This window comes from Macaca fascicularis, chromosome 13, assembly GCF_037993035.2.
Source record: "Macaca fascicularis isolate 582-1 chromosome 13, T2T-MFA8v1.1".
In the NCBI taxonomy this organism is placed as follows: Eukaryota; Metazoa; Chordata; class Mammalia; order Primates; family Cercopithecidae; genus Macaca; species Macaca fascicularis.
Genome location: NC_088387.1, coordinates 59,178,477 through 59,195,526, shown reverse-complemented (window position 1 = coordinate 59,195,526; position 17,050 = coordinate 59,178,477). Strand labels below are relative to the sequence as shown.

At 39.5% G+C, this 17,050-nt stretch overlaps 1 protein-coding gene across 25 annotated transcripts in view; it reads left to right on the top strand.

Moving 5' to 3' along the window:
• Positions 1 to 17,050, top strand: part of EHBP1 (EH domain binding protein 1) — a 330,801-nt gene that overhangs the window by 43,554 nt on the left and 270,197 nt on the right. For all 25 annotated transcript variants that reach the window (XM_074011670.1, XM_045369202.2, XM_074011677.1 and 22 more), the window contains exon 4: positions 16,411 to 16,506. In XM_074011670.1, the coding sequence (XP_073867771.1) occupies positions 16,411 to 16,506 (96 nt within the window). The remainder of the gene's footprint in view (positions 1 to 16,410; positions 16,507 to 17,050) is intronic.

Here is a 17,050-nt window from a genome sequence, read left to right as displayed (position 1 = left end):
AGATCCATGACATTTCAGAATTTTTGAAAACCATTTGTTTCTAGCTACTAAGTTAGCTATCAGTTACATTAAATCTAAAGATTAGAACCATTTTTTATTCTGAAAGACCTTTCTGTTTTCTGATGCTTTTCCTTTAAAATATACATTACTCACTGCTAAGTACCATTGAACTCATGTAGGAGGAACAAATCTCTGCAACTATTGGTCAGAAAAGAGAGATATATATATATACACACACATATATATATATACATATTTATTTTTATTTTATTTTATTTTTACCATGGAAGGGGATTTTTATTTGTTTTTTTGTTTGTTTATTTTATTATTATACTTTTAAGTTCTAGGGTACATGTGCACAACGTGCAGGTTTGTTACATATGTATACATGTGCCATGTTGGTGTGCTGTACCCATTAACTCGTCATTTACATTAGGTATATCTCCTAATACTATCCCTCCCCCCTCTCCCCTCCCCACAATAGGCCCTGGTGTGTGATGTTCCCCTTCCTGTGTCCAAGTGATCTCATTGTTCAGTTCCCACCTATGAGTGAGAACATGTGGTGTTTGGTTTTCTGTTCTTGTGATAGTTTGCTGAGAATGATGGTTTCCAGCTGCTTCCATGTCCCTACAAAGGACATGAACTCATCCTTTTTTATGGCTGCATAGTATTCCATGGTATGTATGTGCCACATTTCCTTAATCCAGTCTGTCACTGATGGACATTTGGGTTGATTCCAAGTCTTTGCTATTGTGAATAGTGCTGCAATAAACATACGTGTGCATGTGTCTTTATAGCAGCATGATTTATAATACTTTGGGTATATACCCACTAATGGGATGGCTGGGTCAAATGGCATTTCTAGTTCTAGATCCTTGAGGAATCGCCACACTGTTTTCCATAATGGTTGAACTAGTTTACAGTCCCACCAACAGTGTAAAAGTGTTCCTATTTCTCCACATCCTCTCCAGCACCTGTTGTTTCCTGATTTTTTAATGATTGTCATTGTAACTGATGTGAGATGGTATCTCATTGTGGTTTTGATTTGCATTTCTCTGATGGCGAGTGATGATGAACATTTTTTCATGTGTCTGTTGGCTGTATGAATGTCTTCTTTTGAGAACTGTCTGTTCATATCCTTCACCCACTTTTTGATGGGGCTGTTTGCTTTTTTCTTGTAAATTTGTTTGAGTTCTTTGTAGGTCCTGGATATTAGCCCTTTGTCAGATGAGTAGATTGCAAAACTGTTCTCCCATTCTGTAGGTTGCCTGTTCACTCTGATGGTAGTTTCTTTAGCTGTGCAGAAGCTCTTTAGTTTAATTAGATCCCATTTGTCAATTTTGGCTTTTGTTGCCATTGCTTTTGGTGTTTTAGACATGAAGTCCTTGCCCATGCCTATGTCCTGAATGGTATTACCTAGGTTTTCTTCTAGGGTTTTTATGGTTTTAGGTCTAACATTTAAGTCTCTAATCCATCTTGAATTAATTTTCGTATAAGGAGTAAGGAAAGGATCCAGTTTCAGCTTTCTACTTATGGCTAGCCAGTTATCCCAGCACCATTTATTAAATAGGGAATCCTTTCCCCATTTCTTTTTTTTGTCAGGTTTGTCAAAGATCAGATGCCTGTAGATGTGTGGTATTATTTCTGAGGGCTCTGTTCTGTTCCATTGGTCTATATCTCTGTTTTGGTACCAGTACCATGCTGTTTTGGTTACTCTAGCCTTGTAGTATAGTTTGAAGTCAGGTAGCGTGATGCCTCCAGCTTTGTTCTTTTGACTTAGGATTGTCTTGGCAATGCGGGTCTTTTTTGGTTCCACATGAACTTTAAAGCAGTTTTTTCCAATTCTGTGAAGAAACTCATTGGTAGCTTAATGGGGACGGCATTGAATCTATAAATTACCTTAGGCAGTATGTCCATTTTCACGATATTGATTCTTCCTATCCATGAGCATGGCATGTTCTTCCATTTGTTTGTGTCCTCTTCTATTTCACTGAGCAGTGGTTTGTAGTTCTCCTTGAAGAGGTCCTTTACATCCCTTGTAAGTTGGATTCCTAGGTATTTTATTCTCTTTGAAGCTATTGTGAATGGGAGTTCATTCATGATTTGGCTCTCTGTTTGTCTGTTACTGGTGTATAAGAATGCTTGTGATTTTTGCACATTAATTTTGTATCCCGAGACTTTGCTGAAGTTTCTTACCAGCTTAAGGAGATTTTGGGCTGAGACAATGGGGTTTTCTAAATATACAATCATGTCATCTGCAAACAGGGACAATTTGACTTCTTTTCCTAACGAAATACCCTTGATTTCTTTCTCTTGCCTGATTGCCCTAGCCAGAACTTCCAACACTATGTTGAATAGGAGTGGTGAGAGAGGGCATCCCTGTCTTGTGCCAGTTTTCAAAGGGAATGCTTCCAGTTTTTGCCCATTCAGTATGATATTGGCTGTGGGTTTGTCATAAATAGCTCTTATTGTTTAGAGATACGTTCCATCGATACCGAATTTATTGAGAGTTTTAGTGTGCAGGGCTGTTGAATTTTGTCAAAGGCCTTTTCTGCATCTATTGAGATAATTATGTGGTTTTTGTCTTTGGTTCTGTTTATATGCTGGATTACGTTTATTGATTTGTGTATGTTGAACCAGCCTTGAATCCCAGGGATGAAGCCCACTTGATCATGGTGGATAAGCTTTTTGATGTGCTGCTGCATTCTGTTTGCCAGTATTTTATTGAGGATTTTTGCATCGATGTTCATGCGGGATATTGGTCTAAAATTCTCTTTTTTTGTTGTGTCTCTGCCAGGCTTTGGTATCAGGATGATGTTAGCCTCATAAAATGAGTTAGGGAGGATTCCCTCTTTTTCTATTGATTGGAATAGTTTCAGAAGGAATGGTACCAGCTCCTCCTTGTACATCTGGTAGAATTCGGCTGTGAATCCGTCTGGTCCTGGACTTTTTTTGGTTGGTAGGCTATTAATTATTGCCTCAATTTCAGAGCCTGCCATTGGTCTATTCAGGGATTCCACTTCTTCCTGGTTTAGTCTTGGGAGAGTGTAAGTGTCCAGGAAAGTATCCATTTCTTCTAGGTTTTCTAGTTTATTTGCGTAGAGTTGTTTATAGTATTCTCTGATGGTAATTTGTATTTCTGTGGGGTTGGTGGTGATATCCCCTTTATCATTTTTATTGCATCTATGTGATTCTTCTCTCTTTTCTTCTTTATTAGTCTTGCTAGCAGTCTATCGATTTTGTTGATCTTTTCAAAAAACCAGCTCCTGGATTAATTGGTTTTTTGGAGGGTTTTTTGTATCTGTATCTCCTTCAGTTCTGCTCTGATCTTAGTTATTTCTTGCCTTCTGCTAGCTTTTGAATGTGTTTGCTTTTGCTTCTCTAGTTCTTTTAATTGTGATGTTAGGGTGTGAATGTTAGATCTTTCCTGCTTTCTCTTGTAGGCATTTAGTGCTATAAGTTTTCCTCTACACACTGCTTTAAATGTGTCCCAGAGATTCTGGTATGTTGTATCTTTGTTCTCATTGGTTTCAAAGAACATCTTTATTTCTGCCTTCATTTCGTTATGTACCCAGTAGTCATTCAGGAGCAGGTCGTTCAGTTTCCATGTAGTTGAGTGGTTTTGATTGAGCTTCTTAGTCCTGAGTTCTAGTTTGAATGCACTGTGGTCTGAGAGACAGTTTGTTATAGTTTCTGTTCTTTTACATTTGCTGAGGAGTGCTTTACTTCCAACTATGTGGTCAATTTTGGAATAAGTGTGATGTGGTGCAGAGAAGAATGTATATTCTGTTGATTTGGGGTGGAGAGTTCTGTAGATGTGTATCAGGTCCGCTTGGTGCAGAGTTGAGTTCAATTCCTGGATATCCTTGTTAACTTTCTGTCTCGTTGATCTGTCTAATGTTGACAGTGGGGTGTTAAAGTCTCCCGTTATTATTGTATGGGAGTCTAAGTCTCTTTGTAAGTCTCTAAGGACTTGCTTTATGAATCTGGGTGCTCCTGTATTGGGTACATATATATTTAGGATAGTTAGCTCTTCCTGATGAATTGATCCCTTTACCATTATGTAATGGCCTTCTTTGTCTCTTTCGATCTTTGTTGGTTTAAAGTCTGTTTTATCAGAGACTAGTATTGCAACCCCTGCTTTTTTTTTTTTTCTATTTGCTTGGTAGATCTTCCTCCATCCCTTTATTTTCAGCCTATGTGTTTCTCTGCATGTGAGATGGGTCTCCTGAATACAGCAAACTGATGGATCTTGACTCTTTGTCCAATTTGCCAGTCTGTGTCTTTTAATTGGACCATTTAGTCCATTTACATTTAAGGTTAATATTGTTATGTGTAAACTTGATCCTGTCATTATATTAGCTGGTTATTTTGCTCATTAGTTGATGCAGTTTCTTCCTAGCATCGATGGACTTTACATTTTAGCATGTTTTTGCAATGGCTGGTACCGGTTGTTCCTTTCCATGTTTAGTGCTTCCTTCAGGATCTCTTGTAGGGCAGGCCTCGCGGTGACAAAATCTCTCAGCATTTGCTTGTCTGTAAAGGATTTTATTTCTCCTTCACTTATGAAACCTAGTTTGTCTGGATATGAAATTCCGGGTTGAAAATTCTTTTCTTTAAGAATGTTGAATATTGGCCCCCACTGTCTTCAGGGTTGTAGAGTTTCTGCCAAGAGATCTGCTGTTAGTCTGAGGGGCTTCCCTTTGTGGGTAACCCGACCTTTCTCTCTGGCTGCCCTTAACATTTTTTCCTTCATTTCAACTTTGGTGAATCTGACAATTACGTGTCTTGGAGTTGCTCTTCTTGAGGAGTATCTTTGTGACGTTCTGTGTATTTACTGAATTTGAATGTTGGCCTGCCTTACTAGGTTGGGGAAGTTCTCCTGGATGATATCATTTTTTTTTTTTTTTTTTAAGACTTATCTTTCTTTTTTTTAATTATTATTATACTTTGAGTTCTAGGGTACATGTGCATAACGTGCAGGTTTGTTACATATGTATACTTGTGCCATGTTGGTGTGCTGCAGCCATCAACTCGTCAGCAACCATCAACTCGTCATTTACATCAGGTATAACTCCCAATGCAATCCCTCCCCTCTCCCCGCTCCCCATGATAGGCCCTGGTGTGTGATGTTCCCCTTCCCGAGTCCAAGTGATCTCATTGTTCATTTCCCACCTATGAGTGAGAACATGCGGTGTTTGGTTTTCTGTTCTTGTGATAGTTTGCTAAGAACTGTTTCCAGCTACATCCATGTCCCTACAAAGGACACAAACTCATCCTTTTTTATGGCTGCATAGTATTCCATGGTGTATATGTGCCACATTTTCTTAATCCAGTCTGTCACTGATGGACATTTGGGTTGATTCCAAGTCTTTGCTATTGTGAATAGTGCCGCAATAAACATACGTGTGCATGTGTCTTTATAGCAGCATGATTTATAATCCTTTGGGTATATACCCAGTAATGGGATGGCTGGGTCATATGGTACATCTAGTTCTAGATCCTTGAGGAATCGCCATACTGTTTTCCATAATGGTTGAACTAGTTTACAGTCCCACCAACAGTGTAAAAGTATTCCTATTTCTCCACATCCTCTCCAGCACCTGTTGTTTCCTGATTTTTTAATGATCGCCATTCTGACTGGTGTGAGATGGTATCTCATTGTGGTTTTGATTTGCATTTCTCTGATGGCCAGTGATGATGAGCATTTTTTCATGTGTCTGTTGGCTGTATGAATGTCTTCTTTTGAGAAATGTCTGTTCATATCCTTTGCCCACTTTTTGATGGGGTTGTTTTTTTCTTGTAAATTTGTTTGAGTTCTTTGTAGGTCCTGGATATTAGCCCTTTGTCAGATGAGTAGATTGCAAAACTGTTCTCCCATTCTGTAGGTTGCCTGTTCACTCTGATGGTAGTTTCTTTAGCTGTGCAGAAGCTCTTTAGTTTAATTAGATCCCATTTGTCAATTTTGGCTTTTGTTGCTGTTGCTTTTGGTGTTTTAGACATGAAGTCTTTGCCCATGCCTATGTCCTGAATGGTACTACCTAGGTTTTCCTGTAGGATTTTTATGGTATTAGTGCTAACATTTAAGTCTCTAATCCATCTTGAATTAATTTTCGTTTAAGGAGTAAGGAAAGGATCCAGTTTCAGCTTTCTACTTATGGCTAGCCAATTTTCCCAGCACCATTTATTAAATAGGGAATCCTTTCCCCATTTCTTGTTTTTGTCAGGTTTGTCAAAGATCAGATGGCTGTAGATGTGTGGTATTATTTCTGGGGACTCTGTTCTGTTCCATTGGTCTATATCTCTGTTTTGGTACCAGTACCATGCTGTTTTGGTTACTGTAGACTTGTAGTATAGTTTGAAGTCAGGTAGCGTGATGCCTCCAGCTTTGTTCTTTTGACTTAGGATTGTCTTGGCAATGCGGGTCTTTTTTGGTTCCACATGAACTTTAAAGCAGTTTTTTCCAAGTCTGTGAAGAAAGTCATTGGTAGCTTGATGGGGATGGCATTGAATCTATAAATAACCTTGGGCAGTATGGCCATTTTCACGATACTGATTCTTCCTATCCATGAGCATGGCATGTTCTTCCATTTGTTTGTGTCCTCTTCTATTTCACTGAGCAGTGGTTTGTAGTTCTCCTTGAAGAGGTCCTTTACATCCCTTGTAAGTTGGATTCCTAGGTATTTTATTTTCTTTGAAGCAAATGTGAATGGAAGTTCATTCATGATTTGGCTCTCTGTCTGTTACTGGTGTATAAGAATGCTTGTGATTTTTGCACATTAATTTTGTATCCCGAGACTTTGCTGAAGTTTCTTACCAGCTTAAGGAGATTTTGGGCTGAGACAATGGGGTTTTCTAAATATACAATCATGTCATCTGCAAACAGGGACAATTTGACTTCTTCTTTTCCTAACTGAATACCCTTGATTTCTTTCTCTTGCCTGATTGCCCTAGCCAGAACTTCCAACACTATGTTGAATAGGAGTGGTGAGAGAGGGCATCCCTGTCTTGTGCCAGTTTTCAAAGGGAATTTTTCCAGTTTTTGCCCATTCAGTATGATATTGGCTGTGGGTTTATCATAAATAGCTCTTATTATTTTGAGGTACGTTCCATCAATACCAAATTTATTGAGCCTTTTTAGCATGAAGGGCTGTTGAATTTTGTCAAAAGCCTTTTCTGCATCTATTGAGATAATCATGTGGTTCTTGTCTTTGGTTCTGTTTATATGCTGGATTATGTTTATTGATTTGCGAATGTTGAACCAGCCTTGCATCCCAGGGATGACGCCCACTTGATCATGGTGGATAAGCTTTTTGATGTGTTGCTGAATCCGGTTTGCCAGTATTTTATTGAGGATTTTTGCATCGATGTTCATGAGGGATATTGGTCTAAAAGTCTCTTTTTTTGTTGTGTCTCTGCCAGGCTTTGGTATCAGGATGATGTTGGCCTCATAAAATGAGTTAGGGAGGATTCCCTCTTTTTCTATTGATTGGAATAGTTTCAGAAGGAATGGTACCAGCTGCTCCTTGTACCTCTGGTAGAATTCGGCTGTGAATCCGATGATATCCTGCAGAGTGTTTTCCAACTTGGTTCCATCTTCCCCGTCACTTTCAGGCACACCAATCAGATGTAGATTTGGTCATTTCACATAATCCCAGGTTTCTTGGAGGCTTTGTTCATTTCTTTTTACTCTTTTTTCCCTACATTTCTCTTCTCGTTTCATTTCATTCATTTGCTCTTCAATCACTGATAATCTTTCTTCCAGTTGATCAAGTTGGTTACTGAAGCTTGTGCGTTTGTCACGTAGTTCTCGTGTTATGGTTTTCATCTCTATCAGTTCTTTTAAGGTCTTCTCTGCATTGATTATTCTAGTTATCCATTCATCTATTCTTTTAAAAAGTTTTTAGTTTCTTTGCGCTGGTTACGTAGTTCCTACTTTAGCTCTGAGAAGTTTGATCGACTAAAGCCTTCTTTTATCAGTTCGTCAAAGTCATTCTCTGTCCAGCTTTGTTCAGTTGCTGGCAATGATCTGCGTTCCTTTGAGGGGGAGATGCACTCTGAGTTTTTGAATTTCCAGCTTTTCTGCACTGCTTTTTCCCCATCTTTGTGGTTTTATCTACCTTTGGTCTTTGATGATGGTGACGTACTGATGGGGTTTTGGTGTGGGTGTCCTTTCTGTTTGTTAGTTTTCCTTCCAACAGTCAGGACCCTCAGCTGCTGGTCTGCTGGAGTTTGCTTGAGGTCCACTCCAGACCCTGTTTGCCTGGGTATCACCAGCAGAGGCTGCAGAAGATAGAATATTGCTGCACAGCGAGTGTTGCTGTCTGATTCTTGCTCTGGAAGCTTCGTCTCAGAGTGTACCCAGCTGTGTGAGGTGTGATGTGTCAGTCTGCACCTAGTGGGGGATGTCTCCCAGTTAGGCTACTCAGGGATCAGGGACCCGCTTGAGCAGGCAGTCTGTCCATTCTCAGATCTCAACCTCCGTGCTGGGAGAACCACTGCTCTTTTCAAAGCTGTCAGACAGAGACTTTCACATCAGCAGAGGTTTCTGCTGCTGTTTGTTTAGCTGTGCCCTGTCCCCAGAGGTGGAGTCTACAGAGGCAGACAGGCCTCCTTGAGCTGCGGTGGGCTCCACCCAATTCGAGCTTCCTGGCGGCTTTGTTCATCTACTTAGGCCTCAGCAATGGCGAGCTCCCCTCCCCCAGCCTCGCTGCAGCCTTGCAGTTAGATCTCAGACTGCTGTGCTAGCAATGAGGGAGCCTCCGTGGGCATGGGACCCTCTAGGCCAGGTGTGGGATATAATCTCCTGGTGTGCTGTTTGCTAAGACCCTTGGTAAAGCACAGTATTAGGGTGGGAGTTACCCGATTTTTCAGGTGTTGTGTGTCTCAATTTCCCTTGGCTAGGAAAAGGAATTCCCTTCCCCCTTGCGCTTCCCAGGTGAGGCAATGCCTTGCCCTGCTTCAGCTCTCGCTGGTTGGGCTGCACCTGCAGACCAGCATCAACTGTCTGACACGCCCCAGTGAGATGAACCGGGTACCTCAGTTGAAAATGCAGAAATCACCCATCTTCTTTGTCGCTAACACTGGGAGCTGGAGGCTGGAGCTGTTCCTATTCAGCCATCTTGGGCGCCACCTCAAGATATATATTTTTTAGGACAGGATCTTACTTGTTGCCCAGGCTAGAGTGCAGTGGTATGATCACAGCACTGCAGCCTCGACCTCCCTGGGCTCAGGTGATCCTCTGACCTCAGCCTCCCAAGCAGCTGGAGAGGCATGCACCACCATGCTGGGCTAATTTTTTGTTTTTTTTGTAGAGACGGGATTTCACCATGTTGCGCAGGCTAGCAGAATATGTTCTAGTTTTTACTTTGTACTGTGTTTTAGAAGGAGTTTGAAGTACACGATAATCATTTCTTTCTTTTCCTTCCTTCCTTCCTTCCTTCCTTCCTTCCTTCCTTCCTTCCTTCCTTCCTTCCTTCCTTCCTCCCTCCCTCCCTCCCTCCCTCCCTCCCTTTCTCCCTTTCTTTCCTTTCTTTCCTTTCTTTCTTTCCTCTCCTCTCCTCTCCTTTCTTTTCTTTTCTTTTCTCTCTCTCTTTCTCTCTCTCTCTTTCTCTCTCTCTTTCTTTCTTTCTTTCTTTCTTTCTCTCTCTCTCTCTCTCTCTCTCTCTCCTCCCTCCCTCCCTCCCTCCCTCCCTCCCTCCCTCCCTCCCTCCCTCCCTCCCTCCCTCCCTTCCTTCCTTCCTTCCTTCCTTCCTTCCTTCCTTCCTTCCTTCCTTCCTTCCTTCCTTCTCTGTCACCCAGGCTAGAGTGCAGTGGGGTGATCTTGGCTCACTGCAGCCTCCGCATCCGGGGTTCATGCCGTTCTCCTGCCTCAGACTCCCAAGTAGCAGGGATTACAGACATGCGCCACAATTCCCAGCAAATTTTTGTGTTTTTAGTAGAGACGGGGTTTCACCATGTTGGTCAGGCTGGTCTTGAACTCCTGACCTCAAGTGATTCACCAGTCCCAGCCTCCCAAAGTGCTGGAGTTACAGACATGAGCCACCATACCCAGCTACAATAATCATTTCTTTTTGGCATCTGTGTAGCTTACTATTTTTCTTTTCCTGATTCTCAGTATCTATTTTTATTTTTAAGTAGTGGATTAAAATTTGGAATTGACACCCAGATAAGTCAGTTCATTACCTGATTAGACAATAAAATAATAAAGCACATTACCTTATTTAATTTAAAATTTATTTCTCAGTTTATTGCTCTCTCTTTTTTGAGTACATGTCTGAATTTGTAGCTAAATATACAAGAGCTCATTATATAATCTTTGTTTTGTTTTTGAGACAGTCTTACTTTGTTACCCAGGCTGGAGTGCAGTGGTGTGATCTCAGTTCTCTGTAACCTTCACCTTTCAGGTTCAAGCAATTGTCATGCCTCAGCCTCCTGAGTAGCTGGGTTTACAGTCATGCATCACCACACCTAGCTAAGTTTTGTATTTTTAGTAGAGATAGCGTTTCACCATGTTGGTCAGGCTGGTCTCAAACTCCCGACCTCAGGTGAGCTGCCTGCCTCAGCCTCCCAAAGTGTGGGATTACCGGCATGATCCACCACTTCTGATCCTGGAATACGTTTTGATTGAGAGAATAATTACCATCACAATATGCGGCTTCCCTTCCTCTTCTCTTTAAGTCATGGCTTTTATAACAAAGATTTTGTCAGGCTGCAGTTGATTTGTATATGCTTAGATAAATTATGTTTCAGTACAATATGTGACAGTGTTGGAATCAGGGCAATTATGATAGACCAGAAAAATTATGGCAGAGTAGTTCTGTTACCCTAAATCCTGTTATCTTACTAGAAATTTAGGCTCACAGAGAGGTTGGAGAATTCCAAAGGGAAACTATAACTTTAAAATCCATACCTTTTTTTTTTTTCATGACATTACCACCTTTACTTCCTTGCTCTGTGGTTGTGCTACAGCCTTTACAATGTGCTACCATTTCAAGAAGGAGAGTACAGCTAGCTGCAGAGCTTTGCCTAATGACAGTGATGTTGACAACTCTAAGATGACTTTATATATGACATCTTATGTGGATATATGCAGTTTTAAAAATTATAATTTTTCACTGAAATATTTCAATTTTACAGGAATCAGAAATAATTAATGATTGCTAACTCTGTACTTAGTTCTGTACTAGGTACACTTTTTTTAGGCAAGAATATGATGTGAAATAATTAGCAAATGAGACATTTTATAGAGTCACCCAAAATTGAGAAGTGTTGCCTTTTTCCAAGTCTGTTTTTGGCATATGTTAAAGGATCTTTGATGTGACTTGAAATGTGAGGAAAATTGTAGAAGGGGACCAGGATAATGTATCCTAATTTCTTCTGCCATTAGCTGTAGTAGGATATTGACAAATGATTAAATAATCTGCCTTTCCTAACTATGCTGAAGAGCCAGATGGCTGTACGTGTGTTGCTGTGCCTACTTGTTTTATGGGGAAATCCTTTCTATTACTCAAAATGAAAACTGCTCAGGGTTCTCTTAGTGCTGATGTTTGCCAATATAGTGTGCTTTTTCTTTTTTTTTTTTTGAGATAGAGTCTCGCTCTGTCATCTAGGCTGGAGTGCAGTGGCGTGATCTTGGCTCACTACAGCCTCTACCTCCCTGGTTCAAGCGATTCTCCTGCCTCAGCCTCTCAAGTAGCTGGGATTATAGATGCCCACCACCATGCCCGGCTAATTTTTGTATTTTTAGTAGAGACAGGGTTTCACCATGTTGGCCAGACTGGTCTCAAACTCCTGACCTCAAGCGATCCACCTGCCTCACCCTCTCAAAGTGCTAGAATTACAGGCGTGAGCCACCATGCCTGGCCAGTGGTGTGCTTTTTCCTCTATCAACCTCTTAAAAGCCTAAATTAGTATCTCTGTGGGTTAGTACAATTAGATGTTTATTACCATAACTGTTTCTAGTTACCTGTATTAGACTTGTCGTTCTTTTTCTAGCTTCAGATTACCACTGTTTGAGGTAAAAGTTGTAGTAAATTCTTAGAAAACAGTAACATTATTTTTTTTTTGGTCACATTTTCCACTTTGAATGTCCTTGGTTTCTTCTCTGGTAAAAAAAACTTACTGATCCTCTGCTTTCTAGTAGTACAGTTGTCCCTACATATATACAGGGGATTGGTTCCAGGACCCCTGTGTATACTGAAATCTGCACATAAAGTCCTGACATTGGCCCTGTGGAACTTGCATATATGAAAAGTCAGCCCTCCATATGCAGGTTTTACATCTTGCACACACAGTTTTTGGTCTGCATTTGGTTGAAAAAAATCTGCATGTAAGTAGAACTGTGCAGTTCAAACCTGTGTTGTTCAAGGTCAACTGTATATAATAATTAGCTAAACGATAGAAAGCTGGCCCTGACTGTACTCATTGTCAGCTATTTAGCTAGACTAATTGATACTATTATAGTGTCTTAACTCAGCCAGGTTGTACAGCCCCAGAAAGAATATCAAAAAGCCAGAACTTGGTTAGACCTTTTTGCTGGGAGAGAGTTCCTGGATAGAATGTAAGAAAGTGGCAGTGTACTAGCAACTTAGGAACTAGCATACTTATGTCTCCTTTTATTAATCATAATAAAAAGATTTTAGTTTGTTAAGCAGATTGTATTTTTGTTTGTTCAGCAGTCTAATTACTATTCCCTGATCCAGGACTGAGGATTTAGAGGACCAACCTTTAGGATACCTGAGGAAATTATCTGAAACTCTCATCTCCTAACTCTGCCTAGTTGTTGGAAGGTCTCCATATTCCCTCCTTTTCCCACTTTTGATCACTGTGTCATACACCGAAATATTAAGTCCTAAGGGATAGAAGACTATTTTCTTGACTACCATGCAAATCAGGAATATAGCAGTGCATGCTATGGGTTAGGTGAGTCCCAAAGTCTGGCCTCTCCTCCTGGTTACTAGTATGAGTTCATGCAAACCATTTACTCCTTGCTTGCTTCAATTTCCTTATCCAGATCTGAATTAAATCTAAGGATATCTTCAGGTCTAAAAATCTCTGAAGGGTATTTTTCATTGAGAATTTAATAAATAGCCTTGTCTTTTCTGCTGGGGATGATTGAAAAGATTCAGTGGTTATACTCTTTTTCTTACATTTTTATTGCATGGGAAAACTATGAAAATTTAATTATGGCAAGCTTGAAGAGACCAGAAAAATAGCTTGATTAACCGTAAGAATTAAGGTTGTTATAAGTTTTCAGAATTAAGTAAGTAGAGTGGAGTTTTGATTGATTATCTAGGGTGCACAGAAATTTACTTTTCAAGATGGAGATTGTTTACTCTATGGAGTTTTTGTTTTAGGGCTGTCAACAGGCATGGAAATAGGCAGGGGACTAGAGAAATCTTTGGAGAGACGTTTTTTAATCAAGAAAACTCTGTTCTGTACCTTTCACTATGGTATGCTAAGTCTCGTGATGAGCCTCTGTTTCCATCTCTGTACCGGAAGTTTTATCATAGGGTGGCAATAGAAAGAGAATAGAGGGAGAATTATTGGCAATTCATAAGTTGGATTTGGTGTACACTGTTAAACCTGTATCTTCTGCTGGCATTTTAACTAGTAAGATGTGATAAGATTTGCGTGGACCTAAGTTTACTTAATCTTGATCCCTTCTCGGTTCCTTGGCCCAGGTTCAAATCAAATTCTGCTACTTCCTTTCTGTGTGATCCTCAGTTTTTCAAGTTTGTCCCTCAGTTTTTCAGTCTGTTAAATCTGCTGCCTGACTTGCATCTGCACTCATATACTGTAACTTCTTTTTCTATTATTGTGGAATGGTCTGTGCTGCCAGGAAGGATCAATCTGTCTCATTGTATACTATTAAGGACATTAGCAATTCTCCTTTGGTCTTCTGCATCATTAAATTTTCCCTGTCAACTGAATATTTCTCATCAGCATAAAATATTTTTCTCTTCTTAAAATTCTCTTCTGCCACTATTTTCTCCACTAGCGCAACCTGTTTCTTTTCCTTTCAGCAAAACACCCCAGAGGAGTTGAGTATATTTTCTCTCTTCAATTTCTTTCTTCCCATTCTTTCTTATATTCATTCCAGTCAGGTCTTTGTTCTCATCACTTTACTGAAACTGCTCTTGTAAAATTATTAATGCCTTCTCGAACTTGTACTCCTGGGCTCAAGCTGTCCTCCCACCTTAGCCTCCCAAGTAGCTGGGATTCCAGGCATCAGCCACTGTACCTGACCTTATTAATGGCTTCTGCTTTGTTAAACCCAGTGACCATTTTTCAGGCCTCATCCTATTTGACTTGTCATCAACATTTGGCACAGGTGATTGTTCTCTTCTCCTTGAAACACTCTTACCAGTAGCCTTTCAGGATACCACACTTTTGCTTCAACTGATGGGCCTCTGCTGCCTTCTTCGTTTTCTTGAACTGTTTAATGTTTTTCTCCGAGACTTAGTCTTTGGACCTTTATATTCTTTATCAGTACTCACTCCGTTGGTATTGTCTATATTCCAAAACTTTAAATATTACCTGTATGCTGACAGTTCCCAAATTTGCAGCTCCAGACACGTAATCCAGCTGCTTATTTGTACATTCACCCTTGAATATCTAAGAGGCAACTCATATTTAATGTGTGTGAAACGGAGCTTCTGAACTTATTTCCCAAATCTGTCCTTTCTATAGTCTTGCCTCCTATCCATTAATAGCAATTCCTTTCTTCTAAAAGGTACAAGTCTTAGAATCAGCCTTGGCTACTTTGTCTCTTATAATCAGGCAGCATATCTTGTGGACTCTACCTGGAAAATATAAAAAGATACCCAAATCTGGCCACTTTGTACCACTTTTCTACCACCCCAAGCCAAGTAACCATCACATCTCCCTTGGATTATTGCAGTAGATTTTTAATTGATCTCCCTGTTTCTCTCTTATATTTGGAACCTGTTCTCAAAACATTAACCAATATGAGCCTGTTGAAACATAACTTAGACTGTCACTCCTCTGCTTAAAACCCTCCAGTGGCTTCCCATTTCACTCAAAATATAAGCCAATATCTTTGCAATGACATACCAGGGCCTCACATGATTGGACTCTTGTTTATTTCTCTGGCCGTGTGTCTTACTGCTCTCCTCTTGATCACCCTGTTCCAGCCACATTGCCCTCTTTGTTATATAAGTGCCGCAACACCTTTCCAGTTGCTACTTTTTCTCCCTAGAAACCTCTTTTCATGCATTTACATGTCTGATTCCTTTATCTTTTTTTGGCCTTCTCTCAAGTGTCATCTTCTCAATGAAGTCTCCTCTAAGCACCCTATTCAAAAATATTCTCTTTTCTTACCCCCAATTCTTCTTCCCTACTTTTTTTTCACTATAGCACTTACCTCTACCTAACATATTATATATTTTGCTTAATTGTTTTGTTTGTGTTCTCTTCCTACTGTACTGTAAACTCCCCCAAGGCAGATTGTTTTTCACTCCTCCAGGGCCTAGAACAGTGATTGGCAAATAGTACCAATTGAGCAAATGAGTGAATGAATGAATGAATAACAGAAGAACATCATAAGGTTCTTATGTAGATTAAATGAGTTTAACATAAGTAAATTCTTAAGACATGGACCGGCACATAGAAAGTACTCTATATAAGCGTTAGCTTTTATTATAATTTTCATAGCATGTCCATGGACAGTCCTGTAGCCAATAGAGGTGAAGACTTAGTTGAGTTGAGAGGTCTTGGCATGCCATCTTCCATTAGTTCAACTTTGACTGGAGATGCCATAAAGGAAGAACTATGGTGGTTACCCACAAATTTTGGGGTGTGGAGGTTCCTTAGGGAACCTTGATAATCAAGATTTACAAGGAAAAAAAATATCTATAATTATCAGTACTAGGAATATTACCTGGAGAAACTGGTGCTGTTCTTTACCTGCCCCAAATAAACATTACAGTTTAGTGGGAAATGAACTTAAATGCAAAGTTACACAATTCGTCTTTTCTTTTAAAATATGAATTTGCCTTGAAGTTCCTAGTCCACAAAAATAATTTTTAAAATATCTCTTCTAATAAAATACTTTAAACAGACAGTAGCTTTTGAAAACATGACACATCATGTTTTCATCATTTTTGCATGTTCTTCTATGTGTATGAGGGGGTGAAGATTTGTTTGCGGATAGTAATCTGTAGCTGTCATGTGATATAACTATCTTGGCCCAAGCTTAATGCTTGAAAAGTTTTATTTGTTTAATCATTTTTGTTTCAGGGATACTATATAGGGTCAATATACCGCTGTAAATTACTAACATTGCATTTCCTATACTTCATATTGAAAGTATCATTTTATTCTGGTAAATTACTAACATTGCATTTCCTATACTTCATATTGAAGGTATCATTTTTATTCTGGTAGGCACATAGCTGGCAACCTGGAATAAAAAATCCATATCGTGGTGTTGTTGTGTGGCCTGTTCCTGAAAACATTGAAATCACTGTAACACTTTTTAAGGTAAGTTCCATTTTTATAGGCTATAGAATTTATTGTATGACCAGGGTTCCAAATGACAGAATATTTCAGTGTTCATTGTTCTATGCATTTGTGTCCAGTCTGGTACCTACTGTGCATTATTTTTAGGGACATAGCAATTGATAACAATGCAAAAGAATCACAGTATTTCATGGTCTATAAAGTCAGAATAATTTGGGGATCTTTTTGAACTTGTTACAATTCAGATCAACTGCGATAGTTCTTTTACCGCTTCCTACATTCTACCCACAGGAGACTATAAAATGCCTTCCCTGTGGAAAGCTGAGGAGTGTGGAATTCTGAGTCTTGACCTTCATTTTGTTAGCCTTGTTTGATAAAAAGATGCTTTAAAATTAGTATATGATAAATATCTTATTAATGTTAATACAACAAGATATGTTTTAAATTGATAGTTGATAAATATTTTATTGATATTAATATTTATAAGTGTTGCTGCTTAAAGGCAAAATGCTGGTTGTAAATTCAAAGTGCAGATCTAAAAACATAGTTGTTCATATACCCCCTT